A 23,779-nucleotide genomic window follows, 5' to 3' on the forward strand; every position below is an offset into this window, starting at 1 on the left:
ACAGGGTATAAACCTGACCAGGGGATCAAGGTCAACATCAACACTGATGAGTCATGTTGATAGTTGATACTCCTGATATGCTGTAAGAACGGGGTAATTAAGTTACAGACTGTCTCAGGCACCCTCCATTCTGACCCTACCTGCCTTGCAAAGAGGCCCAGAGACGGCAACAGTCTTCTCCAAGGCCACACAGCATGTCCATGGCAGAGTCAGGATAAGAATATACCATTCTGACCCCTAGCCCAGGGATCTACCCCAAAATCTGAGTGTTGGGAATGGCAGGGACCAGACAGGCCACTTTAAAGCATCACCAGAGCTGGCACAGAGAAGGCAAGGGGGGCTCGGAGGGTTAGTGGACTGTCCCCACATCACCTTGGAGTGTCAGAGCTGCCAAAAAAGAGGAAGTGGGGCTCCCCAAGCCACAACTGCCTCCAAGGCCACACCTTAGCCTGATTTACCCCCATCCCTGGGAGTCCCAGCAGTGCTGTCTCCTCCCCCAAAGTGCTAGTTCCCTCTGAATCCTTTCTCATGGCGGTGGCCCCTTCCCTCTGTGGCCCCACTCCAGGGATCTGGGGCCGCCCAAGGATGCCCTGGGCCTCTTCCTGGGGTGAAGGGGTCTGGACAGTGTGAAAAAACTGGGCAGATGGTGCTGTGGGGACGGCAACGGGGAGGGGGCAGGGTCATCCTGCCCGAGAACTTAGCTCGTCATGAAAGAGCTAAATTGTCTTGTGCAGCTGTGCTGGTCTTTCTCCCCCTTTCAGTCTCACAGCCCTGATAGGAGAGGGGACAGCCGCCTTCTTTGTGCCCACACCCTCGTACCTCCACCCCCAGCCCTCCAGGGGCCATCAGGCGCCACCGTCCCCTTCTGGTTTCTTGTCAAAGCGGCATCTCAGGTCTGCAGGGCAAGACGGGGTCTGGAAAGCCATGGTGTCTAAGCCGTTGCCACATCAGAGTGGCCCTTGAGGGGCGCTTCATGCAGATATCCCCCCCTTCACTAGGATCAGAACCCCCAGGGCTAGGACCAGAAACTGTATTTTTAATAAACACAGCTGGTTGGTGAGACATTTGGTTACACGGAGGAGAAAAACTAGGGTCCAGAGAGGGACACAGCCTTGCTCAGGGTTACAGAGCAAGTTTTATGGCTAGATCCAGGCTCATTCATTCATTGATTTACTGTATGCCAGACCCTATTCAGGCACTGAGTTTGGGCACACTGAACAAAGCAGACAAAATGTTCACCCTCGCGGACCTTACATCCCGGTACGAGAGGCAAACCCACAGGGCTGGAGTGGTTGCTATCTCTGGGGGCAAAGGAGGCCCAGGATGGCATCAGGTTCCTGGTGGGATGCCACTCATGATGGAGGCGTACCCGGATGAGCCAGACTGATGAAAAGGTGCCTTTGGATAGGAACTCTGGGTTCGAGCCTCGTGGGGGATGTCCCTGACCAGGAGGATGACGAACTGGGGGCTCCCGGGAGATCTGAGCTGGAAAGGGGGCTGGGGAGCTGGCAGCACAATGAGGGATGGGGGAGACCCTTGACCCCCTGGTGGTTTGAGTTGGCTCATGATTGTTGAGTGGGAAGGGAAGGGAGCCCGGGATGGAGCCTCAGGAAGCCCCAGGGCTTAAGGGGTGGAATAAAAGCCCCCACGAAGCCAGATCAGGAGTTGTCCGGGCCCCCAGGAGAGTGAGGAGAGAGCTGGGTGAAGGCACGGATGCTCCAGGCGGAGAGAGAGGCAGGCAGTGTTCAGGCTGCTCAAAGACCCATTCAATCGAGGGCTAAAATCCGTGGTGGGAACTTGGCCGGGCGTTGAGCCGAACGACAGTGCTCTCGGTGCACTGATGTGGAGCTGTCTCCAAGGTCATGTTCCTTATATGTTGCTGGGTAGCAAATGGCTCCTCAACTCGGCAGCTTAAAGCAACAAGGAGCGTTGACTGTTGCCCAGTTTTCTGCAGATGAGGCACTCAGGAATGGCGTAGTCGCACTGTTGCGGCTCAGAGTCTCTCATGAGGCCGTTGGCCAGGGCTGCGGTCACCCGAAGGCTTGACTGGGGCTGGCAGACCCGCTTCCGAGGCCGCTGGTCCTCACGGCTGCTGGCTGGTGCTGGCTGTTGGCAGGAGGCCTCAGTTCCTCATCCCGCGGGCGCTGCCTGAGTGGCCTCACAACATGGCGGCTGGCTTTCCCCAGAGCCAGTGACCTGAGAGTGTGGAAACCACCGTGTCTTATGGCCTAACCTCGGAAGTCACACCTTGTTATTTCCTCCATGTCACAGTCCTATTCGGTGTGGGAGGGCACTCTACACGGAGGCAGGGGTCCCCGGGGGCCACCGTGGAGGCCAGCCTCCACAACGAAGACAGTAAGAACACCGTATGTTTGGTGCACAGTGGTTTGTGGAAGTCTTTAGAAGGTCACCCATCTACCTAAGCACACGGTGCCTGTTTCAGTGAACACCTCTGAGAGGAGATGCTCTTTGTGGCTTGTCCCTTTGAATCTTACAGGTTCCTCCCCGTCTAAGAAATATATTAAAAAATAATAATAATTACCAGGTGACCAACAGGAGTGTCCATTGAGTTTAGAAAAAGGCCTTTCACTCCCTCCCACATCAAATATTTTTACTGAGTTCCTGCTGTATGCCAAGCATTGTTATTGGCACCAGAAACACTGGAGTGAGCAGAGCGAGGTCCCTGCTGTCACCATCTAGATCAGTCTGTAGGGCTGCCGTAACCAAGTGCTATAGACCGGATAGTTTAAACGACAAAAACTTACTTTCTCCCCGTTCTGGAAGCTAAGAGTCTGAAATCAAGGTGGCGGCAGGGAGGAAATGGAATGGTTTGTTCTAGATCTCTCTCGTTGGCTTGTGATTGGCCACCTTCATGTTCGCGCGACGTGTTCCTGTGAATACGCGGGCTCAAATTTCCACTTTTTATGAGGACACCAGTCATAGTGGATGAGGGCCCACTGTAACGACCTCATTTTGACTTCATCACCTCTGTAAAGACCGTATCTCGAAAGAAGGACACATTCTGTGGTCCTGGAAGTCAGGACAACAGCATAGGAATCCAGCAGCAGGGCTAGGGGAGGGGGGAGGACACACAATTCAACAGGGTGAGGGAGACAGACAAGAAACACAACACCTCTGGGGGATGAGGGGTGTAACGGAAAGAGAGAAAGCAGGGCGCAGGGGTGAGTTGGCCAAGGGAAAGGTGTTGCTCTCATCTATGGGATGGGAGGTTCCAGCGGCTGAGTGGAGAGGGTGGCCTGAGGGCAAGAAGCAGAAGTCAGGCCCCCCCCCCCCGGAGACAAATGGGGCTTTGAGGAGGTTTGGCCAAGGAGAGGAGGAGGAAGGGGTGGCAGGAGGGAGGCATGGGATCAAAGAGAAGTTTTATCTGATTTTCTGATGGAGAATTTTGTGAGCTGAGAAGACAAAAAAATTCAGAAAAGGCAAGAGCCTCTTCTGGGAGCTGAGAAGAAGGGAGGGAGGCAGAGGGGGAAGAGGCAGGTGTGTGTACCTGAGCATCGGAAGAGAGAGAAAGGAGGAGAAGGAGGCCACTTGTTGAGGGTGGAAGTACCAGAGGTGGGAGGCTGGGGGGAGCAGACAGCCCCAGGGTTTGACTGCAGGACACAGGAAGTTGGGGGTGGGGGGGTGTTGTATGCTCAGTTCCCAGGCTTCCCTCCCAACCCCACCAACACCCCCCCCCCCCCGCGGCCTCTGGCTCCGCCCCCCCCCCATTTCCTCTCTGTGTCCCCCAGGACCCTGTGACGACCGGCTATGAGACTCTCCCTCCCCACCCGATGTCAACTCTGATCAATGGATGCTGTGTTCTCCCTGGCTCGCCTCCACGCGTCCCCCAGTCACAGGGACTCACAGGGACCATGGTCAAGGCAGTCTCCATCTGGCCGAAGGGAAGTTCTGCCTCCACATCTCTGACAGTATTTGAGACTCTTAAGAAGCTGTGTTTTGTCTTTTCACATCCATTGGACTCTGCCCCACCTTCTGGAAACCCTCCGTTGACCCCACGGCTCACAGAACAGAATCCAAGTTCTTCAGAGGAGTTAGTCTCCAAGTCTCTGCATGGCTTGACTTCTGCAGTACTTGAACAGGAATCTTTTTATTTTGAAATAATTTTAGGCTTGCAGAACAGTTGCAAAGACAGTATAAAGAATTCCGATTTATCCTTCACCTCAATTCTCCTAATGATAACGTCTTGCACAATCATAGCACGTTTGTCAAAACTAAGAAGTTAATGTTGGTACAATGATGTGTTGCTTTTACAGGAAATAAAAATGATTATGGATTTTTTTCATTTTTATTGTGGAACGTACCACAGAAAGAAAGGTGTGTGTGTGCAGTTTGGAGAATAATGACAAATGTTCCTTCTTTTATGAAATTTCTGTTCACGTTTTTTTGTTCATTTTCTGTTGTGTTATTTATTAGTCTCTTTGATTCATAGATGTTGTTTATATATTATGGATGCTACTCTTTGTCTAGTAATGAGAGTTGCAAACATCTTACTACAGATCGTGAACTGGCCTTTTTATTCTTTTAATGGGGTTTTTGATGAATGGAAGTTTTCAACTTGAAGGTGGCCAAACTTACCAAATATTTCCTTTATGGTTTAAATTTTTGGAATAATATGTTTAAAAGCTTTCCTCAAGGACCTATCTGTAAGGAGGCTGTCCCATATTTCATTCTAAAGCTGTAAGTTTCACCGTTTACATTTAAATCCTTAATCCATCTGGTATAGATTTTTAGTGTATGGCGTGAGTTAGGGGATCACTTCCATTTTCTTCCGTCTGAATAGCCAATTGTTCCGGCACTGTTTATTTGACAGGCCATCTTTTCTTCCCAGATTGGCAACGCAGGTTGGGCTGAATATCAGCTGCTCGTCTATGCAAGAGAAAGAAAAATATGAAAGAAAAAGTGAAATGAAATCAACTGGCCTGTGACTCTTAATGTCGGCAAGTCCACATCTAGGAATTTATCCTAAAGAAATAACCGTCAATGTGAAACAATACTTAGTTGTAGGATGTTGTTTGTAAGAACCGAAAAATAAAAACCATCTACTTGTCTGTCCAACAAGAGGGGATTGTTTAAATACATTTTTGTGTATCCATACAACGGTATGTTGTGCAGTAACCCAAAAAGATGTGGTGGGTTTTAACGCGGTAACACGGACGTACTGAAAACAGCAGGTGGTAGGACCACATATATAGTATAATCCTCTTTGTGTACTCCAGAAGATGTCCATACACACATTACAAAGAAGAAAGGATTTACAGTAAGCTGTTAGTTTTTCCTCTGTATTATTTGAATCATTATAACAATATGAAAAAAACACAAATAAAGGGCCCCTGGGTGGCTCAGTCGGTTAAGCGTCCGACTTTGGCTCAGGTCATGATCTCATGGTTCGTGGGTTTGAGCCCTGCATCGGGCTCTGTGCTGACAGCTCAGAGACTAAAGCCCGTCTCAGATTCTGTGTCTCCCTCTCTCTCTAACCCTCCCTTGCTTGTGCTCTGTCTCTCTTTCTCTCAAAAACAAATAAACATTTTTAAAAATTTAAAAATTAAAAAAAACCCACAAATAAATGCAATTCGTTTTTTTTACAAATTCCCCCCCAAAATGTGGTGTGTGTTTAGGCTCATACCATAGGATCTGGCAATCCCAACCTAAGGAATTTCCAAAAGAGTAAAAAAGCATAAGTTTACACCAAAGCCTGCACATGAATGTTTACAGCAGCTCTAATCATAATCACCCAAAGCCGGAAACAACCCAGATTCTTCACCTGGGGAATGGATAAACAAACTGTGGTATATCCATACAGTGGATTATTACTCAGCTGTAAAAAGAAACACTGCTGATAGATTGTAGCTCCATGGTTAACCTCAGTGCACTATGTGAAGGGACAGAAGCCAGACTCAAAGGCTGCATACTCTGTGATCCCTTTTATATGACTTTCCGGAACAGGCAAATTTCTGGGAAAAGAAAACACCAGGGGTTGCCGGGGGCTGGGGAGTTGGGCGGGGCTGACTACACAGGGGTACAGGGAACTTGTCGGGGATGAAGGCGATTGGCGTTGATTATGGTGGTGATCACACGGCCGTGAGTCGGCTCAAAACCGAGACCTAAACGCTAGAAAGGGTGGCTCTTCCTGTAGGCGAATGACGCCTCAATAACAAAATGCAAACTGTAAGACGTGCCGCATGTTGTAAATGAAATGAGCCAGCAACGTGAGAGCTAAAAAAACACCTGCTGTGCGAGAACAATTCAATGAGATGGAATTAACATCCACAGTATCGTCAGATGAATATCCATGTCCTACAACTGTAAAATGAGCTTCCGTGTGTGTGTGTGTGTGTGTGTGTGTGTGTGCACATATGCACACACTGGTAGAAAGTCAAACTGCCAGATAAGCATCCTAAACGGTGTCCAGGAGTCTCTCTGAGCGCAGGGGTTACAGCTCATCTTTATTTTCTTTTGCTCCTGTGTTTGCTCATTTTCCCACGATGAGCACACTTTGTCCCGGCTCTTTGGAGCCGCTGGAGTCCAGGGCTGGCTTGGGGACGCTGGGAGGAGACGGCCACTCTGCAGCTGGGAAAACAGCAGCCCCCGAATGAACCCTGAGTCTCGTCCTGTCAATGTTTATTTTTCCTCCCTGGGCAGACAAGGACGGGGACTGGAAAGAGGGACAGAAATTCAGACTCAGAAGTCTCGTTCAGGGCAGCCTGCCCCTCAGAGCCAGCTCACCTCTCCCTCGCTCCCCAGGCTCTTGTAGATAACTGTTAAGGTCAAGAGGGTGGCCTCTGGCGCCCGCCAGATCAACTCCCACTTCGTTACTTACCGCTGTGTGTCCCTGGGCCAGTTACCTAACTTCTCTGTGCCTCCATATCTTCCCCGGTAACACGGGGATAAACATGGTGTGGACAACGTCAGGATGTTGTGTGTGCATATGTGCGTGTGTGCACGTACAAATAGCTTAGAAGGATACCTGGCTCATTTAAGTGTCAGTAATGTTTAGAAGGATTGTTGCATCGGGCGCCTGGGAGGCTCAGTCGGTCAAGCTTCCGACTTCGGCTCAGGTCATGATCTCACAGTTTGTGGGTTTGAGCCCCACGTCAGGCTCTGTGCTGACAGCTCAGAGCCTGGAGCCTCCAGATTCGGTGTCGCCCTCTCTCTCTGCCCCTCCCTCGCTCACACTCTCTCTCTCTCTCTCTCAAATAAATAATGAACATTAAAAAATTTAAAAAATAAAGGGATTGTTGTAGGAATCTAGCCGATAGATGCATGAGCCTACTGGCCCCATCCCAGGGCATGTGGCCGTCTCAGGGTCACAGACCCGACATCCCCCGGATGAATTTAAAACGGCTCAAGGTCTTCATGGTGATTTAGAGCATCCTGAAGGGAATACGCGCAGTCTTACAGAAACACTTTCTAATCTTTCCGTCTCTTCAGCCAGCCGCTTCCCTCGCCGCTGTCTCTGCCATCTCTCTGGGGGTCCTCCTGCTCCAAATTCCCTTGGTTCAGCCAACAGGCACGTACTGAGCACCTACTGGGTGCCAGGAGCCATACTTAGGATAAATCAGGAAACAGGTAAGAATCTTCGTTGTTCACATGTAGATTCCAGATCTGTCCCCAGAGGGGACCCTAGAACCTAGAACCTTGGTCCTTCCCCACCCTCTTCATCCAGAACTCCAGAAAACCCTGCAGCCCCCTCCTCAGGTGGCAGGGGACAGAAGAAGCTGAGTCGGCGAAGCCAGACTCTTTTCAGCAGGCAGGGCTTGAGCAGAGACTGAGTACCTCCAGCCATCAACAACAGTGTCCCATTACGCGTGCAGAGCGCCGGCTCTGGCCCAGCAAGGGTGGCCCCAGTTTCCAGCAGTCACCTCATCCCCAGTTGGACTGGCAGCAACTTGCGGGCAGAGCCCCAAAGTTGTTCACCCTTTGAGGAATGCATACCACAGGACAAGGGGCACAGTAGGCTCTTGATGGCCGGCAGGGCTCTCTAGGGCGCCCCATGGACTGATCTCTCTTGGAGCCCATGGATGGCCCACGTCAGAACCCACTGATGTGCTGGGAGACGTGTGGTGGCGGGGGAAGGGAGGCGCTCACTGGCCCAGCCAGGGTTTCCTCTGGGCGACATCACAGAGCTCTGTCTCCGTCAACACCCACCTAGCTACCTCCCCGGCCACTGAGCCCTCAGTGCGTCAACGTCATGGGGCAGGAAGAGGGCGCGGTGGGAGGAGGCCAGGGTGTGGACTTCTCCTCAGCCCCACCCCCTAGTCTCCTTAGAGCCACGCGTGCGTGCTCTTGTACACAGCACAGACGCGGGTGTCGTTCCTAACTGCAAACAACAGAGAGCAACTGTGGCTAATCGGAGCAGAAAAGGAATTGCGCCAAGGATAAGAGTTTGACTTGTGGAATCATAGGAAGTTCTCCAGGCCTCTACCGCGAAGGCAGAGTGAACTTCTTAAAAATTAATTGAGCGGCTCAGGCGGCCACTGTGTGCGTTTGCGTCGAGTTCGTGTCCCATAAATGTTACCCCATAACGAAAGCACATCTCTGTTCCAAGTCCTTCCATGGTCCCAACTGTCACCAAGGAAGCCTTGGCCTCTAGGCTGTGGGTACGCGCAGTGGGCACGGGGATAGAGGCTCTGACTTCTTTCCAAGGGTCTGCAAACCCACGTGGCCATGAAGCATTGTCTGGGGGGCTGGCACACGTCCTCAAGTCAGGGGGAAGAAACACTCACCCCACCTGCCTCTCTGATCTCTAGCCCTTCCCCGACCCCTAGGAATTTGGAATTACTGCTCCTATCAGCTGGATTTAGGACACCGCTAGGCCTTGGTGTCCTAGCCTCTGTGGCTGGAGGCCCAGGGTCCCTTTCTCTGTTCTTCAAACTGTGCGACTGGTTAGTAATCGCAAACTCTCTCCCTGTCTCCCCCTCCAGCCAAGCCAGCCATCCTTGGGATTCCTCCCCCCACGCAGCACAGAGGCCAGCCCAAGGCCGGGACGAGAAGGGCTAGGCAGGGGGGAGAGGCCCGTCCCACTGCCTTCTGGCTCCTGCCCAGCCCAGCCACTGGCCACCGGCCCAGATGACAATGAATCAATACTTTGTTTCTGAACAGGACGGTCTCTGGGTTCAGCTCCCAGGTGTAGTGAGGGCCGGGGGTGGGGGGTGGGGAGGTTGGGGAGGGGGGCAGGGAACGGGCAGGGCAACTTTTGGGCATTCAGAGGTCCCTTCGCCAAACCATCAAATATCATCAAACATGCCCCCGGCTCCTCATGTCAAATGCCTGCAAAGGGGAGGCCAGAAAAATGCAAATTCATTTAAAAGAGTTGCTAAATTTGCGGTGGTTTTCCTCGGCCCACCAGCTGCAAATCTAGCTACGGGTCGTGGGCCGACCTTCGTACTTGAAAAACTTGGGTGGTCCCTGGTCCCCAAGAACAAGACCACGGCCTGGCCCCACGGCCCTCCCCCAGCACCTTCCCCCTTGCAGTCCACACTGCAGCCCCTGGGGATCTTCACCCTCCGTGCCTTGACTCAAGCTGTTCCCTCCACCTGGTCTGCCACCCCACGACCTGGCAGGAGGTCCTCTGTCCCCTCATTCAGAAGCCCTCAACATCCCTTTGCCACCTCTCAGCTGTGTGGCCCTGGGCAAGCTGGTTCACTGTTCTGAGCCTCAAGCTTCTCATCTGTGAAATGGAGCCAAGGAGACCTACTTTCAGGGATGGGGGAGGATTAAAAGGGAACGTTAGCCAAAGGCTTGGCTTCATTCCTGGCATGGTTTAAGCCCTCCAAAGATGGAGGCTGCTCTTATGGACGGGGACCCTGGAGTCCAGAGAGGCAGGGCCACGTAGAGGCAAAGCCAAAGCCAGGCCCTTGTCCGTCACTGGCTTCCTCTCATCCCCGCCTGTCTGTGTCCCCGGCCCCGTGCTCTTATCACCCTGGGTAGGGCCAGGCAGGGATCATTTGCTCTTTCCCAGCAACAGTTCTCCTTGGGACCACCACCCTCGGCCCCCAGGGCTGGCTGAGCACAGGCACCGATTTCCGCATGTGGCCGAGGGGACTTGGCTTTGGCTGTTGGAGGCCCTTGGCCATTTGGCAACCGCATGTTGCCTTACTTCCTGTGACCCTCCCTCGGGCTGGAAGAGGCCCAGACTGCCAGAGCCCGTGTCGTAACAGAGGTGAAGCTGTTCGGAGAGAAAGAAGTGAGAGCCACGCTCTGTCCCTGCCGTCCCCTGGGAGGGCGACTCACCTCTTTGCAGTAACCGACCTCTGTGCAGGGCCAGCGCCTTCAGTCTCAGAGGCCGGCTTTCCGCCAACACCACACTCGGGTGGGCTGGCTGGCACTCCAGGGCCAAGGTCGCCTCCTTCTGGAAGCCTTGGGGGATCGTCAGGTCAGGCTGCGCTTGGGCTTCTCAGGCTCCAAACACGCATCGTCTGGAATTCATGCTCCGGGTTCTGACCCTGCTTTCATTTGTTCACCATTAAATATATCTTGTGATCTACTCTGGGCTTTGCAGCAATTGCAACCACAACAACAACAGCGGCAACAATAATAATAATAATACCATAAGGAAGATCTGCCCACACCTCCCCGACCAGAGAACCCCAAAGGGCCCGTTTATGAGACAGAGGCTCAGAAGGAGGCACTTCCTTAGTATAACAAGGTCGGGGAGACACCCTCTCAAGGGGTCATCCACACAGTGCAGCGTCTGATTGCCTTGTACATAGTGCACGTTGAGGTCAGACCTCCACGAAGGACTCTCGCTTGAGGATAAAGTGGGGACCACGGGGGAACGCGGGGTTCAGCAAGGTTAGGCTACCAGCCGAAACTCACACAGCGGGCAGGTGGCGAGCTGGGATGTGGGCCCAGGTCTGTAAGGTTCCCAGCCCACACTCTCGACTGCTGTGTGGCAACCGGCCACTGCTCACAGCACCAGGGGGCTCCCCGAGGCGATGCGAGCCACGGACTCCTCTCTCTTGCACACGTCAAGCCCAGACCCAAGGCTCAAGAGGACGGAGAGCTCAGTCTGTAGCGCCCCTGCCATGTTTTCCTGGCGGTTTCAGGACGCTCCAGCCAGCCAGTGACTGAACTAAGACTACGTACCGAGCGCCTTCTCCGCGCAGACTGATTCACACATGAGCTCGGCCCTCAGAACACATCGCATGACTGGCGCTTCTCCCCATCTTTCAATAAGGAACCTGAATTTCGGAAGGGATTCTGTGATCAGGGTCGCACAGAGAGTGGGGTAGCCTGGTGGGCACGACGGACCCACCTGCTCTAAACCCGATGCGCTTGCCTCTGGGAAAAGTCAGCTTCCCAAGGACCACAGAGTAGAAAGATGGACAAAACCAGCCCCTGAATTAACTATCTTGGACCCACCCCACCTTGGAATTCCTGTAGGGATGCTGTATTTTCCTTATGCTTGCAGCAATGGTGAGTCGGGACAGGAGGAGAGAGTTTGAGAGGACGGTGGACAAATTCTAATCCTTACATACAGCTACACGTGTATTAAAATTCACAGATCGGAAAGAAACTATAGGAGGTAAGCATGGCATAATGTGAAGATTTTATAAACCTGGGTAGTGTATTCCTATCTACATGTTTGGAATATTTTACAATAATGATAAGACCCAACAAAGAGGAGGAAGAGGAGGAAGAGGAGCAGAGGAAGAGGAGACACTGGAAGAAGCTTGCTTAGCTGCAATGGCTGGAGCCGCTGCAGCCATCTTATAGCCATGAAAGAAGCCAGGGTGAAGGTAGATCTGAGACGCCAGGATGACAGACAGAGAGGTGGAGAGATGACAAATGTCTGCTAGCTGCTGAATCAGCATAAACCTGCCTGTCTCTTTGGAGTTCTCTGAGATAATGTGCCTGTTGTGGAAGCCAATGTCAACTGGGGATTTCTGTGACTCGGTAGAGAGTCAGATGGGAAGCAGTGAGGCACCTCCGTGGCCAGTGGCAGCACTGAAAAGGATTTGGCTGGGCGTGAGCCATCAGAGCGAAGTGGTGGTGGAGGGGTGGCTTGTGCAGAAACTCGCCAGTTGGCTTTAAGATTTCGTTTTGGTGGCAATGTAAGTCACAGTCACGTGAATTCCATCATAACGCTCCTTTCCTGCCTGACACCCTCACAGATGCAACATCTGCCTGGGCCCAGGGGACTCGGGAATTTGGGGGAAGTGAGAGCTGCAAGTGTTCAAATCTGTATGAGATCATTTTTTTTTCAAAATCTAAGTTTTTGACAAATCATCAGTCTAGGTGTCTCGGCTGCTGCTCAGCGCTCTCTTCCTTGTACAGACACAGGCATCTGACTCTGGGGGGCCAAGAAGGTAGAGCCAGGGTGAGGGCCCAGGGTGACAAGTCCTCCTGGCAATGGCTCCAAGTAAGCGGAAGAAGTCTTCTCTCCGTGAAAGGCGGTGTGACCTTGCCAGGGACATGATCGCTCAGTTTCCTCATCTCCAAAATGGAGAATAATCACCCCTCCCTCTCATCCCTCCCTCGAGGGCTGTTTTTAGGCTTGGAGATAATATATGCAAAGCGTCTGGCACATAGTAGATGCCAGGGGTGGCCACCGTTTTTTATTCTTAAGCAAGCCAGAAGGATTCTTGTTGTGGATGGGGGCAGGAAGGGAGAGCCTTTTAGCAACAGGCAAAGAGAAGGAAAAACAAAACAAAACAAAAACAAAAAACCTCGGGTCTCACATCCTCCCGGCTCGGCGGGCGTCATTAGACTTTCATAAAATTAGAGGAGACGAGGAGGAGACGAGGAGACGGGGCACCAGGGGGCTGATGGGGACCCAGCAGGAGAGAAGCTGGCCTCCCCCTCAGCAGCCCCGCCCCTCCTCTCATCACCATGGAGACTGAACCGGCTGCCCGGTGGGGTTCCCGCCCACCCAGGGCCTGAGGCTGCGGCAAAGGGAGGGGCAGGGGCGAAGAAGACGGAGACCTGTCTGGAAAGCTGGGGTGGGGGTGTGGGGAGTGGCTACACCTCCCCCACCTCCCCACCCCCTGCAGGCGCTCAAGGACTCAGGCTGATGTGGGATATGCCTGACAACCTGCATTTGAGTCCCAGCTCTGCCAGCAGCTAGCTGTGTGACTGGGGGAAGAACACTTCCCCTGTCCAAGCCTCAGGTTCCACATCTGTCAAAGGAAGGGGGAAAAAGGAGCAAAAAAAAGCTTGGTGCGGAACACTGTGGGGCGTGGAAGCAAAATGACATATGGTGCGCGTAGAAGCATATTTAGTGCCGGGGGGGGGGGGGGGGGGACATTCACTACGTACCGTTCATTGGAAAAAGGGAACTTGACAAAACTGACCAGTGTGGGGGTGCCTGGGTGGCTCAGTCGGTCGAGTGCCCGACTTCGGCTCGGGTCACGATCTCGCGGTCCGTGAGTTCGAGCCCCGCGTCGGGCTCTGTGCTGACAGCTCGGAGCCTGGAGCCTGCTTGGGATTCTGTGTCTCCCTCTGTCTCTGCCCCTCCCCCGCTCATGCGGTCTCTCAAAAATAAGCATTAAGGGCGCCTGGGTGGCGCAGTCGGTTAAGCGTCCGACTTCAGCTCAGGTCACGATCTCGTGGTCCGTGAGTTCGAGCCCCGCGTCAGGCTCTGGGCTGACGGCTCGGAGCCTGGAGCCTGTTTCCGATTCTGTGTCTCCCTCTCTCTCTCTGCCCCTCCCCCATTCATGCTCTGTCTCTCTCTGTCCCAAAAATAAATAAAAAACGTTGAAAAAAAAATTAAAAATAAGCATTAAAAAACAGGCATACAATTTTGTGTGACCATTATGCCTCAAAAGGATGGGGGTGGGGGGAAGGAAAATATCATGAATCCTGATGTTCCTACCCCATAGCTTCAAGAAAGTTTGTAGGTGGAGGGATTTGGGCGGGGGCTCAGAGAAGGGGGTGGAGATACTTAGGGAGGGGATGATCCCCAGAGCCAAAAGTCTCATCCTATTATACACACGCGTGCACACACACACACACACACACACAGTGCCCCCCTCCCCCACTCCCCCCCCCCCAGCTCTCAGGCTCCACGCTGGCCATCTCTGGGGCTGTGGCTTCCCCCTCTCCCGCCCCTGCCTGGGTTCCTTCCTCCTTTCTACATTTTACTAGTTTGCATTCCCCACACACACACACACCCCCCCGCCACACCCACCCCCACCCCCGCCAGATCCTTTATAGATGCCTGGCTCCCCTCCAAGGCCTCGAGGCTTTGGCGGCTCTGGAGGACAGAACATGGCCAGGGAACCTGACAAGGCACTGACACCAGCGACCCTGGTGGTGCTGGCCACCCTGGGCACAGCTGCGATCGCGACCACGAACCCCGGCATTGTGGCCAGGATCACCCAGAAAGGCCTGGACTACGGTAATCAGACGCTTTCCTTCCCTCCTCTCCTGCCCCTAAGGAGCACTTATCGAGCACCTCCTGTGTGCAGTCCTTTAACTCCAGTGCATGGCCTGCTCACAGCTCCTCAAAGGAGGCCCTCTGACCCCTGTCATGTATATGAAGAAACCGAGGCAAGGTGAGTGGCCCAAGGTCACAGAGCTGCAAGGTGGCCGGCAGGGTTGGGATTGGAGTGCCGATCTGGAGGACTCCACGTCCAGTGCTCAGGCCGCTGAGGGTCCTCATGGTCTCCTCCCTCTCTCTACCCAACTGCCAGCTCAGGCTTCTAGGCCCTTCTCTTCCCCCCAAAGCTGATTCTCAGTCTTGAGATTGAGTTTTGCCTTGAGATTCCTGGCTCCATCTTCAGCGTGGGCAGAGCCCAGGCCCTGTGAGGAGGCTAAGTGACGGGGACGGGGGAGGAGGGCCCTTCTTCACGGTCTCCCCCCAGGGCAGGGGCTTGGCAGCCACACTGCGCACATTACCCATCTGGATGCACCAGAGAGGGTCCCCCCAGGCCGCTCATCCAGGTCCAGACAGAGGAAAGAGTGGCATAAAACAGCCCCTGCCGCTCCACTCTGTGCCGGTCATTTCATCTTTATTTCAACCCTGGGTAGGACATACCGTCACCAGCAACATCCACAGATGAGCAAACTGAAGCTTGGAGGGGGCACTGGGGAAGTGCGCGCCTAGATCTCGCCTCCAGTCTTGGCTCATGCCCCCCACCTTCCCCGCGCGGGGTTGCTCGACGCTGCCCCCCAGTGGCAGAGAGATGAACTGTGGAACAGTGCGGGAGACCCAGGCGCGCAGAGGTCAGACCGAGGAGAAGGCAGACCCTCGTGGGCTGGCGTGCCGCTGAGGGAATGGGGACAGAACTCAGGGGGACCTGGCACCCCACCCCCGAATTCCTTCCCCAGCCCAGGCAGGACGTCTCTGAATCCCAGGTGCAGGCAGAAGGCTCCACGTGAGCTCGGAGGCAAGAGTACCGGGTGGCCCTGAAGGCTTCCTGGGAGCAGAGGCCTGGGCTCAGCCTTTAAACCCAGAAGTCTTCGTGTTCTGTCACAGCAGACTCAGTTTCCCCATGTGGCAACCAGAGTGGGTGTCCTGAAATACGGCAAATCTGCTCGTGTCCCTGCCGTCAGAAGATGTCCTGATCCTTTAGCATGGCATTTGAGATCCTTTTAAGACCTGGCCCGGTGCACGGGCTCCGGGACCGGAAGGGCCAGGATTCAAATCCTGACCCATCACTTGTCAGCTGTGTGGCCACTTTCCCAAATTTCCTCCTCCTCACCTGTGACTTGGGGGTGGTGACAGGACCTCCTCCCGAGGGTTTTCAGATTCAATAGCTTAATACGTGTACAGAGCTCAGAACAGCGCCTGGCACAGAATAAGAGTAAATGTGGGGGAGATGTCATTTCCACTGGCTGTTGGAAAACACAAAGCCTGGGAATCCTCTTCTTACCACTTCCTCCTTCTCAAGTAACGTGTCTGCCTTTCGACGGGTCCTTGGACGCCGTTAGCCACCTAACTGATGGCAGGATTCCTGACTTTGGGCGTTCGTTCATTTATTCACCCGATATTAAGTGCCTTCTAATAGTAAGTGCCAATCACTACGGTAAATGGAGGGGCCACATTCATCAACAAAACGGATGTGGCCGCTGCAAGCCTTGAAGGGTTCCTGTCTAGCAGTTGGGAGAGGTGGTAACCACAGCGTCACATGAATAGATGTACAATTACAAACAGTCATGGGGCTCCTTGGGAGATGCCCGTGGCATCATGAGAATGATAAGGAGGATTGCTTTCGTCTCCTGGGTCAGAGAAGGTTCCCGGAGGAAGTGAGGATCGAGCGGACTAGAAGTTAACCAGGTGAAGGTGGGAGGGAAGGGTTTCCTAGGCAGCAGAAATGGCACAAGCAAAGGTCCTGTGGAGAGAGGCCAAAGGTTAGAGAGATGGAGTGTTTGCGAGGGCACAGCACAGAGCGAGGCACAGAGTAGGTGTTCCGTGAATACTCATAGAATGCATGACTGGGTGTTTGGGGTGATATTTTATTTTATTAAAAATGTTTTTTAACGTTTATTATTTTTGAGAGAGAGCGAATGACAGCGCGTAAGCAGGGGAGAGGCAGAGAGAGAGGGAGATAGAATCCAAAGCAAGGCTCCGGGCTGTGAGCACAGAGCCCCACCCCAGACTTGAACCCATGAACCATGAGATCATGACCTGACTGAGCCACCCCGGTGCCCCTTGGGGTGACATTTTAGACCAGGGATTGGCAAACGACAGTCCTCGGGCCAAATTTGGCTGGCCACATGTTTTTGTACGGCCCGTGAACAAACAATGGCTTTTACATTTTACATTTTTAAATGATTGAAAAAAAGTCAAAGAATAATATGTGAAAGTAATCTGGAATTCAAATCTCAGTGTCCGTAAATGAAGTTTTAAAGTTTTATTGGAACACAGCCACACCCATTCGCTTGCTTATTGTCTGTGGCTGCTTTCGTGCAATCACAGCAGAGCTGAGTGGTTGTGACAGAGACCGTGTGAGCCACAAACCCAAAGATATTCACTATCTGACCCTTTACAGAAAACCCTAGCTGACCCCTGATATGGACAGGGACAGGCTGTGCCTCTGACTGTCACCCCTTTTCTCGCCCCTCAGCCTGCCAGCAGGGAGTGGCCGTGCTGCAGAAGGAGCTGGAGAAGATCACCATCCCCACGTTCTCAGGAAGCTTCAAGATCAAGCATCTTGGGAAAGGGCATTATAGCTTCTACAGGTGAGGCCTGTCGAACTCAACCCTCAGTGTACAGAACTTGTAGTGTCCTGGGGCCACCAAGACCTAGAATCACAGAGCCACAAACTCCTAAACTCAGAGAGGTTAAGACCCCCCGTCCAGTGTTGACCCCACCCCAAGGGGATATAGTCCCCCAAGCTGAGTGTAGAGGAGGCCACAGAAGGTGCTCACCATGACTCCCAAGGCAGGGCGAATGTGTCACAAACCCCAAAACTCTGTGCCAGGTCCATATAGCAAGCAAGATTTGGAGGAGGGGGTTCAAGAGCAGAAAGCTTAATCTAAAATGGCTCAAACCAGAATTTATTGGCTCACGTGTCTGAGAAGTCTCTGGAGTAGTCTGGCCTCAGGTTCAGCTTGAGGTAGCCCCAAATGACATTGGCCCCTGTTTTCTCCTTGCCGCTTCTCAGCATCGCTTCCCTTGAGGAGGTCCAATTCTCAGGTGGGGTGTCCCCTCAGAGATGCAAGATGGCGACCGGCATCTCCTCAGCACTCTGAATCCTGTGGAAGGAGAGCACTTTTCCCTTGAATCTCAAGCAAAAACACTAAGATTCTCACTCTCATCGTCCCACCTTAGGTTACGTACACGTCCCTGAGCCAGTCACCGTGGCCAGGGGATACCCTACACTAACTAGCTCACGCCCAAGTCAAAAGCTCCACCCCGTGAACATGGAAAGTCAACTTCCTTTGCAGTGAGTGACATGGAGTAGCTGTGTGGAGCCCCCAAAGGAAAAAGGGAGTTCTGTTACCACAAGAAGGGAGTGTGGGTGCCGGGCAGAAAACCCATAAATGTCCACTACGGAATTTTATACACCTATTCACTCAACAGATATTTTTGAGCACCTACTATGTGTCTGACACAACAGGCTTGGCTACAACAGTGAACCGAGAGAAACACACTCCACCCTTTCATAGAACTTGCAGTCAGGCGAGATTACATCGGTTATCCTCGTTGATGGGTCACACTTCCCGCAAGATGGAGGTTATTGTGGCCCAGAAAACTGAGCCTCAGGATGATCAAGTGGCATACTCAGGGTCACACAACAGTACACTGAGGAACGGGATTCAAATGCAGATTTGTCTGACGTTAAAGCCTAGCCGCTCTGCCCAATGCCCACAGAGTTTCCAAGGTGGCTCTCGTAGTTTCCGGGTTCTTCTGCAGTGGATGTGGTGAAGGGCTGGGGGTGGGATGAGTCTGCACTAACCATTAACTGAGTTCTTGTGTGGGCCCCCAGGAGGCTAACTGAGCATTTCTTCTTCACAGCCTGGCTATCCGTGGATTCCAGCTTCCCAGTTCCCAGATAAAACTAGCTCCCAGTGAGGGCCTCGATCTCTCCATCGCAGACGCCAATGTCAAGATTAGTGGAAAATGGAAGGCACGAAAGAACTTCATGTGCGTTTCCAACCTTGGTGTTGACTGAGTGTGTGGGTGAGCTTTAGGTGATACTTGAAAGGGGTGAGGGCCAGGATCTCAGGAACACTCAATTTTTGCGTTACCCATCACCACTTGTGCCCACAGGGCTCCTGGGGGGGATTTTTCATAGCCCCTGGTTAATAGCTGAGCATTTGTCCGTGTCAGAACGCAAGACATTGACAAGATTGAGTTTGGTACGTGAAGCGTAGGATGGAAGGCTCAGTGGGACCTATAATTTACCCCTTTATCAGTTAGCTATGGCTGTGTAACAAAACACCCCAACTCAGCTGCTGAAAACAATAGTCATATATTATCACTATGTATCTGTGTGTTAGCTGGGGTTCCGCTGATCTGGGTTGGGCTCAGCTGAGGCAGCCCTTCTCCACACGTATCTCTTCGTCCTCCTCCTTAGACCTGCGGGCTACTCAGAGCATGTCCTCGGTGGTGGCAGACATGCGAAAAGGGCAACCAGAAACATTCTAAGGTCTAGAATTAGCCCGTGGTCACTTCTACTCACTTCCACCATTGGCCAAAGTAAGTCACGTGGCCAAGCCCAAAGGCAAGAGCCTGGAAACGCATGCACCTCCCCCCCAGGATAGGCAAAGGAATGGAAAATGGGGGCAAATCATCCAAACCACAACTCTGAATCGAAATACTGGGTTCTCACCACGGTGAGCCTGCCCTCTAGGGGTGGCGGCTCAGAACGACCAATCACTTCAGCGACTTTGTGGCGATTCCAGGGGGATCACGGGGGAGAAGACACTTTGGGGAGAGGGACGTGAGTCTGCCTTCCTGTCCCTTCCCCACAGTAAACATCGCTTAGCTCTTCGCGTGGGCTCTTTTGCGTCATTCATTTCACTCGCTGATGGCGCAAAAGGTAATGTACTTCATTATGTTAAAGGAGAGTTGGCAAAACACACTCACGTCCACCGTCTTACCCCAAACTCGTTCCATCCCTGAAGGAGCCCATTTCATGAACCCATTTTATTGAACCCATTTATTGACCCCATTTATTGAACCCATTTATTGACCCCATTTCATGAACGAGGACATTAATTAGTGAAAGTCTCCAAACATGCAGATTCTTAGGGGCAAAGCCGGTGATCAACTGCCGGTCAAGGGTCTGGGCGAGGAAACTGGAAATCAGAGCAGTTGAGAAACATACCCAAAGCCACTCAGCAAGGGCAGAGGCAAGGGGAGAGAGCAGCGTTCTGCCGGGCAGACACGGATCCACGCGTCCCTCCGTGCTGTGTGACCTCGGGCAGGCGGCCTCCCCTCTCTGAATTCCATCTCAAGCAGCAAAACCTACCTTCCGGCCCAGGCTTGAAGTTTGAATGGCACTAGGGAAGAAACGGCTTGCTCTGACTCTGATCTGTGTTTCCCTTCAGCAAAACCAGCGGCAACTTTGACCTGAGTGTGGAGGGCGTCTCCATCTCGGCCGTTCTGAAGCTGGGCTTTGACCCCGCCTCCGGCCACTGCACCGTCTCCTGTCCCAGATGCAACAACCACATCAACGGTGTCCGTGTGCACATCTCAGGCAGCAGCCTGGGGTATGGTCTCCTAGGGCCGTGGGCGGGAGGAGAGACCTTAAGAAGCACTGCCCTGCATTCAGAGAACATCCCAAGTGCACCTCTTGCCGGGCCTTGTTCAGAGGCCTCCGCTGTAGGGGAGGGGCAGGGTCCGCAGACAGCACAGAGACCACCCCCGCCTCCAGGAGTCATTTGGTCATCCGACATTCATTCAACAGACTCTCCTGAGCCCTGACTATGCCCCGGGCTCTGGCTAACCCCTTGACGTGCGTTGAACCGCACAACCCTCACCACCGTTCTGTAGGCGTTGATTCCCCCATTCAACAAATGTCCACTGAGAATCTGCTGTGCACCAGGAAACAGCAGTGGCCGATAAAGACTTAGCAATAGCGAACATCAGCGGGACGTCAGCTAGCATTACCGTGAGCCAAGCGTGCTTTTCAGCTTGTGAATTGTCTCAGTCGAGCCGCACGGTGAAGTTAGTCCGTTATTGCCCCCGTTTTCAGAAGGGAAAACCAAGGCAGAGAGGGGATAGAAAAGAGCCTGAGTTTTCATACCTCGTGGGTGTTGAAGAGGGATTCAGCCCACGGCTATCCGGCCCCAGGCTCCGAGCCACTCAGCCCCTGTTCTCTTGAAGCTTCCGACCCACTGGAGGAGATAGACATTAATCAAATCATTGCGTTAATGGATGATTCACAAAGGATCACAAAAGAATGTAAGAACTAAGAAAAAGGGGTACAAAGTGCTATGAGCACATAGAACGGAAGGGTCTGACCCAGTCTGGCTGCTTCTTCCTTGATGAAACGACATTTGAATTGAAATGAAAAGAATAAGTAGGAGTTAATTAGGCAGATGTGGGGGACAGGGGGTGTTTTCAGTAGCAGGAACAGCATGTGCAAAGGCCTTGTGGTGGGAGGCAGCATAGAACACAGGAGGATACTGCAGAGCAGCGCGGCTGGAGTGTCAAGGGGGAGAGCAGCAGCGACGAGAGAGGCTGAGACAGGGTGGGGCCCCAGCCGTGCACCAGCTGAGGAAACAAACTCATGAACAAGTCACTGCACCCCGAGGGCCAAGTATCTAATGGGGGTGTGCACAGTTAAAGCCCGGGCACGAGGGTGCCTAGGTTACTTGAAGGAGGGAGGAAGGTGTCCCAGATGAGGCAGCCTCCAACGCAGCCCAGGGACACCTGGGAAGCCTCACGCCTGTCCCCACATGTCAATCTCCAGGTGGCTGATCAACCTCTTCCACGACAAAATTGAATCTTCGCTCCGAAACAGGATGACCAGCGAGGTAAGACGGGCTCAGAGTGGGCGGGGCCCTCAGCGCAGGCATCGCTGGATCCTTCCGCTCTCGGACCAGAGGACTGGAAGCCGTCCTCATAGCTCTTGGAGACCTCCGGCTCGGCTCTAGAAACCAGTCGTGAGGAGTCCAGCAAGAGACTGAAACGAGGGTCACAGCACACACCCACAGAGCATGCACTCGCCCCACGCCCTGCCTGGACCTCCTCTGCTCTTCCCCCTGCCTTCCTCCCGCAGGCAAACTTCCTTCTCCCCAAGTCCCTTCTCCCAGCTCTCTGGCCTCCTCCCCCATCCCTGCCATTCCCCAACCCCCCCTGTTGGTGCTCCCCACCCGGAAACCACACGATTGATGAAGCTGCTAGGCTAGAGTGCCAGCAAAGTATCCCCTGGGGCTGGAACAGAAAAGGGTCACTGGCTAGCGTTCCCCAACCCTCCCTCGCCCTAAATCCACCCAGGCCAGCTTCTTCGGCTGAGAAAAGGGGCCATTCATCGGGCTGGTTTTCCATGAATAAACCATTAGCTGCCAGGAATGCCCTGCGCCTGTCTCCCAGGCCAAGTGAGCTGAGGAAAGCGGGGAGCCACTGAAGATTTTAGGCAAGGGGGTGACCCGGCCAGATCTGTGCTTTGGAAGAGTTTCTGTGGCTGCCGTGAGAATGACTGGAGGAGCCAAAAGATGGGGCAGGGGACCTCACGGAGCCCAAGGAAGCTGTACAGTCTTCTAGAGGGCAGCCACTGGGTTCTCGGTCAAAGGCACTGACAGTGGGGACAGGGAGACATCAGTCAGATCAGATCATTGGTCTGACGGCATTCTGTCAAAGTTGTAAAACAAAACAAAACAAAAGCGGTGCGTGGTTGTCGAAATGTGTACCACAGCAGATTATAAAATGGGTTTTAGCGGCAGAATCCGGCCCCCGGGTCTAATTCGTTTTGCCACTTTGAGCAAATTTCAGATCCTCGGTTCGACCATCTGTAAAATGGGGACATTAATACCTCCTTGCACCCAGCTGCTCAGGCAACGCAGGCGGTGCACTCACCCACCAGCCTGACTAACCCGTGGTTCAACTGTCCTTGTAGTTAAGTCATAGTACAAGGGCAATGGCAGCATTTAACATTGGAACTATTAAAACAGAGTATTTCTTGGTGACACCTTCAGAGTGGCCCTCAGGAGCAGCCAAGTTAAAAAGTAATGATGCACCTGTTGTTAGACAACAACGTGAGAAGGAGGAGGAGGAGGGGGGGAGGGGGAGGGGGAGGATGTCTGCATACACGGAGTGCTTGCAGTGAAATTGGCCCTATGTCTCGAGCTCTCTACAAGGATCCCAGCATTTAATCCGCACAAAATCCTTATGCTAGGGGGTGTCATGGTTTTCTCCATTTTACCGATGGGTAAACTGAGGCTCAGAGGGGGGAAGTGATGGGACTGGGGTTCAAACCCAGGCTATCCCCCCCTCCGAGGTGAAGCTCTTGATCATAGCAAGATACTCTTTAGAAGACAGTACTGACTTGAGTGGACAGGCGGATGGATGGGTGGATGGATGGACGGATGGACAGATGGACGGATGGATGGATGGATGGGTGGATAAACGAGGTACCAGGGTGTCCATGATCGTAGCAAGGGCTGGAAATGACGAGGAGTGAGCTGGGCAGTTAACTCCCGGGAATACAGAGTGAAGGGTGGGCATCTGAGGGAAGGAAGAGCCCCGGTCTACGACACAAGCAGCCGCTGGAAGCTGGGCTCTAGGCTGTGATGCGATTTGCTGTGGTTTGGAGCCATCTGGTGGCCCTCGTCGGGGAGTGGCACTGGAGGCCAGCAGCCCAGGGGCAGGCAGCCCCAGCTCCCAGATGTGCCACCCCCTCCCCACCCCCTTCCCCAGACCACTCGCGGCAGAGGTACCGGCTCCTCAGAGGACGATATTCTAGGCGCGTGCAGAGTCTTGCGCGTGTGATAGAAACACAGTCAGGGCAACCAATTTTCTCCCTCCGCCACTTCTTTCCTCCCTCCTGCCCTCCCCCCTTCCTTCGAAGAAGCATTCAAAGAAAGCAAAACGTGCCCGGTTCCTCATTCCCGAAAGACATTTTCCGCCACGGGAAGCCCTCACTGGCCACTTCTTTGGTTCTTTCCAGATCTGCAAGGTGGTGACCAGTTCTGTGTCCTCCAAACTGCAACAGTATTTAGAGACACTGCCAGGTGAGCGCTGGGCAAGGTCAAGGAGACAGGGAGAGAAGGGGGAGGAGCACAGGACAACAAGGAGAGTGTGATGGAGCCCCAAGTTTCCCAGACAGGCTTGGGTCTGGGTGGAAACGGGTAGAACGGACGATTTTCAACCGGCAGCTCGCATCGGACCCCAAATGGGCCAGGCCCTCGTGGCAGGTGCGAG

General features: G+C 53.3%; 1 protein-coding gene across 1 annotated transcript in view; it reads left to right on the plus strand.

Annotated features, from left to right (window-relative positions):
• The first annotated feature begins 14,190 nt into the window (after window positions 1-14,190).
• BPI (bactericidal permeability increasing protein) overlaps window positions 14,191-23,779 on the plus strand; it is a 28,385-nt gene continuing 18,796 nt past the window's right edge. The window contains exons 1-6 of the mRNA XM_060617432.3: window positions 14,191-14,359; window positions 17,031-17,145; window positions 18,425-18,553; window positions 19,963-20,124; window positions 21,330-21,393; window positions 23,526-23,589. Of these exons, the coding sequence (XP_060473415.3) occupies window positions 14,230-14,359; window positions 17,031-17,145; window positions 18,425-18,553; window positions 19,963-20,124; window positions 21,330-21,393; window positions 23,526-23,589 (664 nt within the window). The 5' untranslated portion in view covers window positions 14,191-14,229. The remainder of the gene's footprint in view (window positions 14,360-17,030; window positions 17,146-18,424; window positions 18,554-19,962; window positions 20,125-21,329; window positions 21,394-23,525; window positions 23,590-23,779) is intronic.

This window comes from Panthera onca, chromosome A3 (genome assembly GCF_046562875.1).
Source record: "Panthera onca isolate mPanOnc1 chromosome A3, mPanOnc1 haplotype 2, whole genome shotgun sequence".
NCBI classification, from domain to species: domain Eukaryota; kingdom Metazoa; phylum Chordata; class Mammalia; order Carnivora; family Felidae; genus Panthera; species Panthera onca.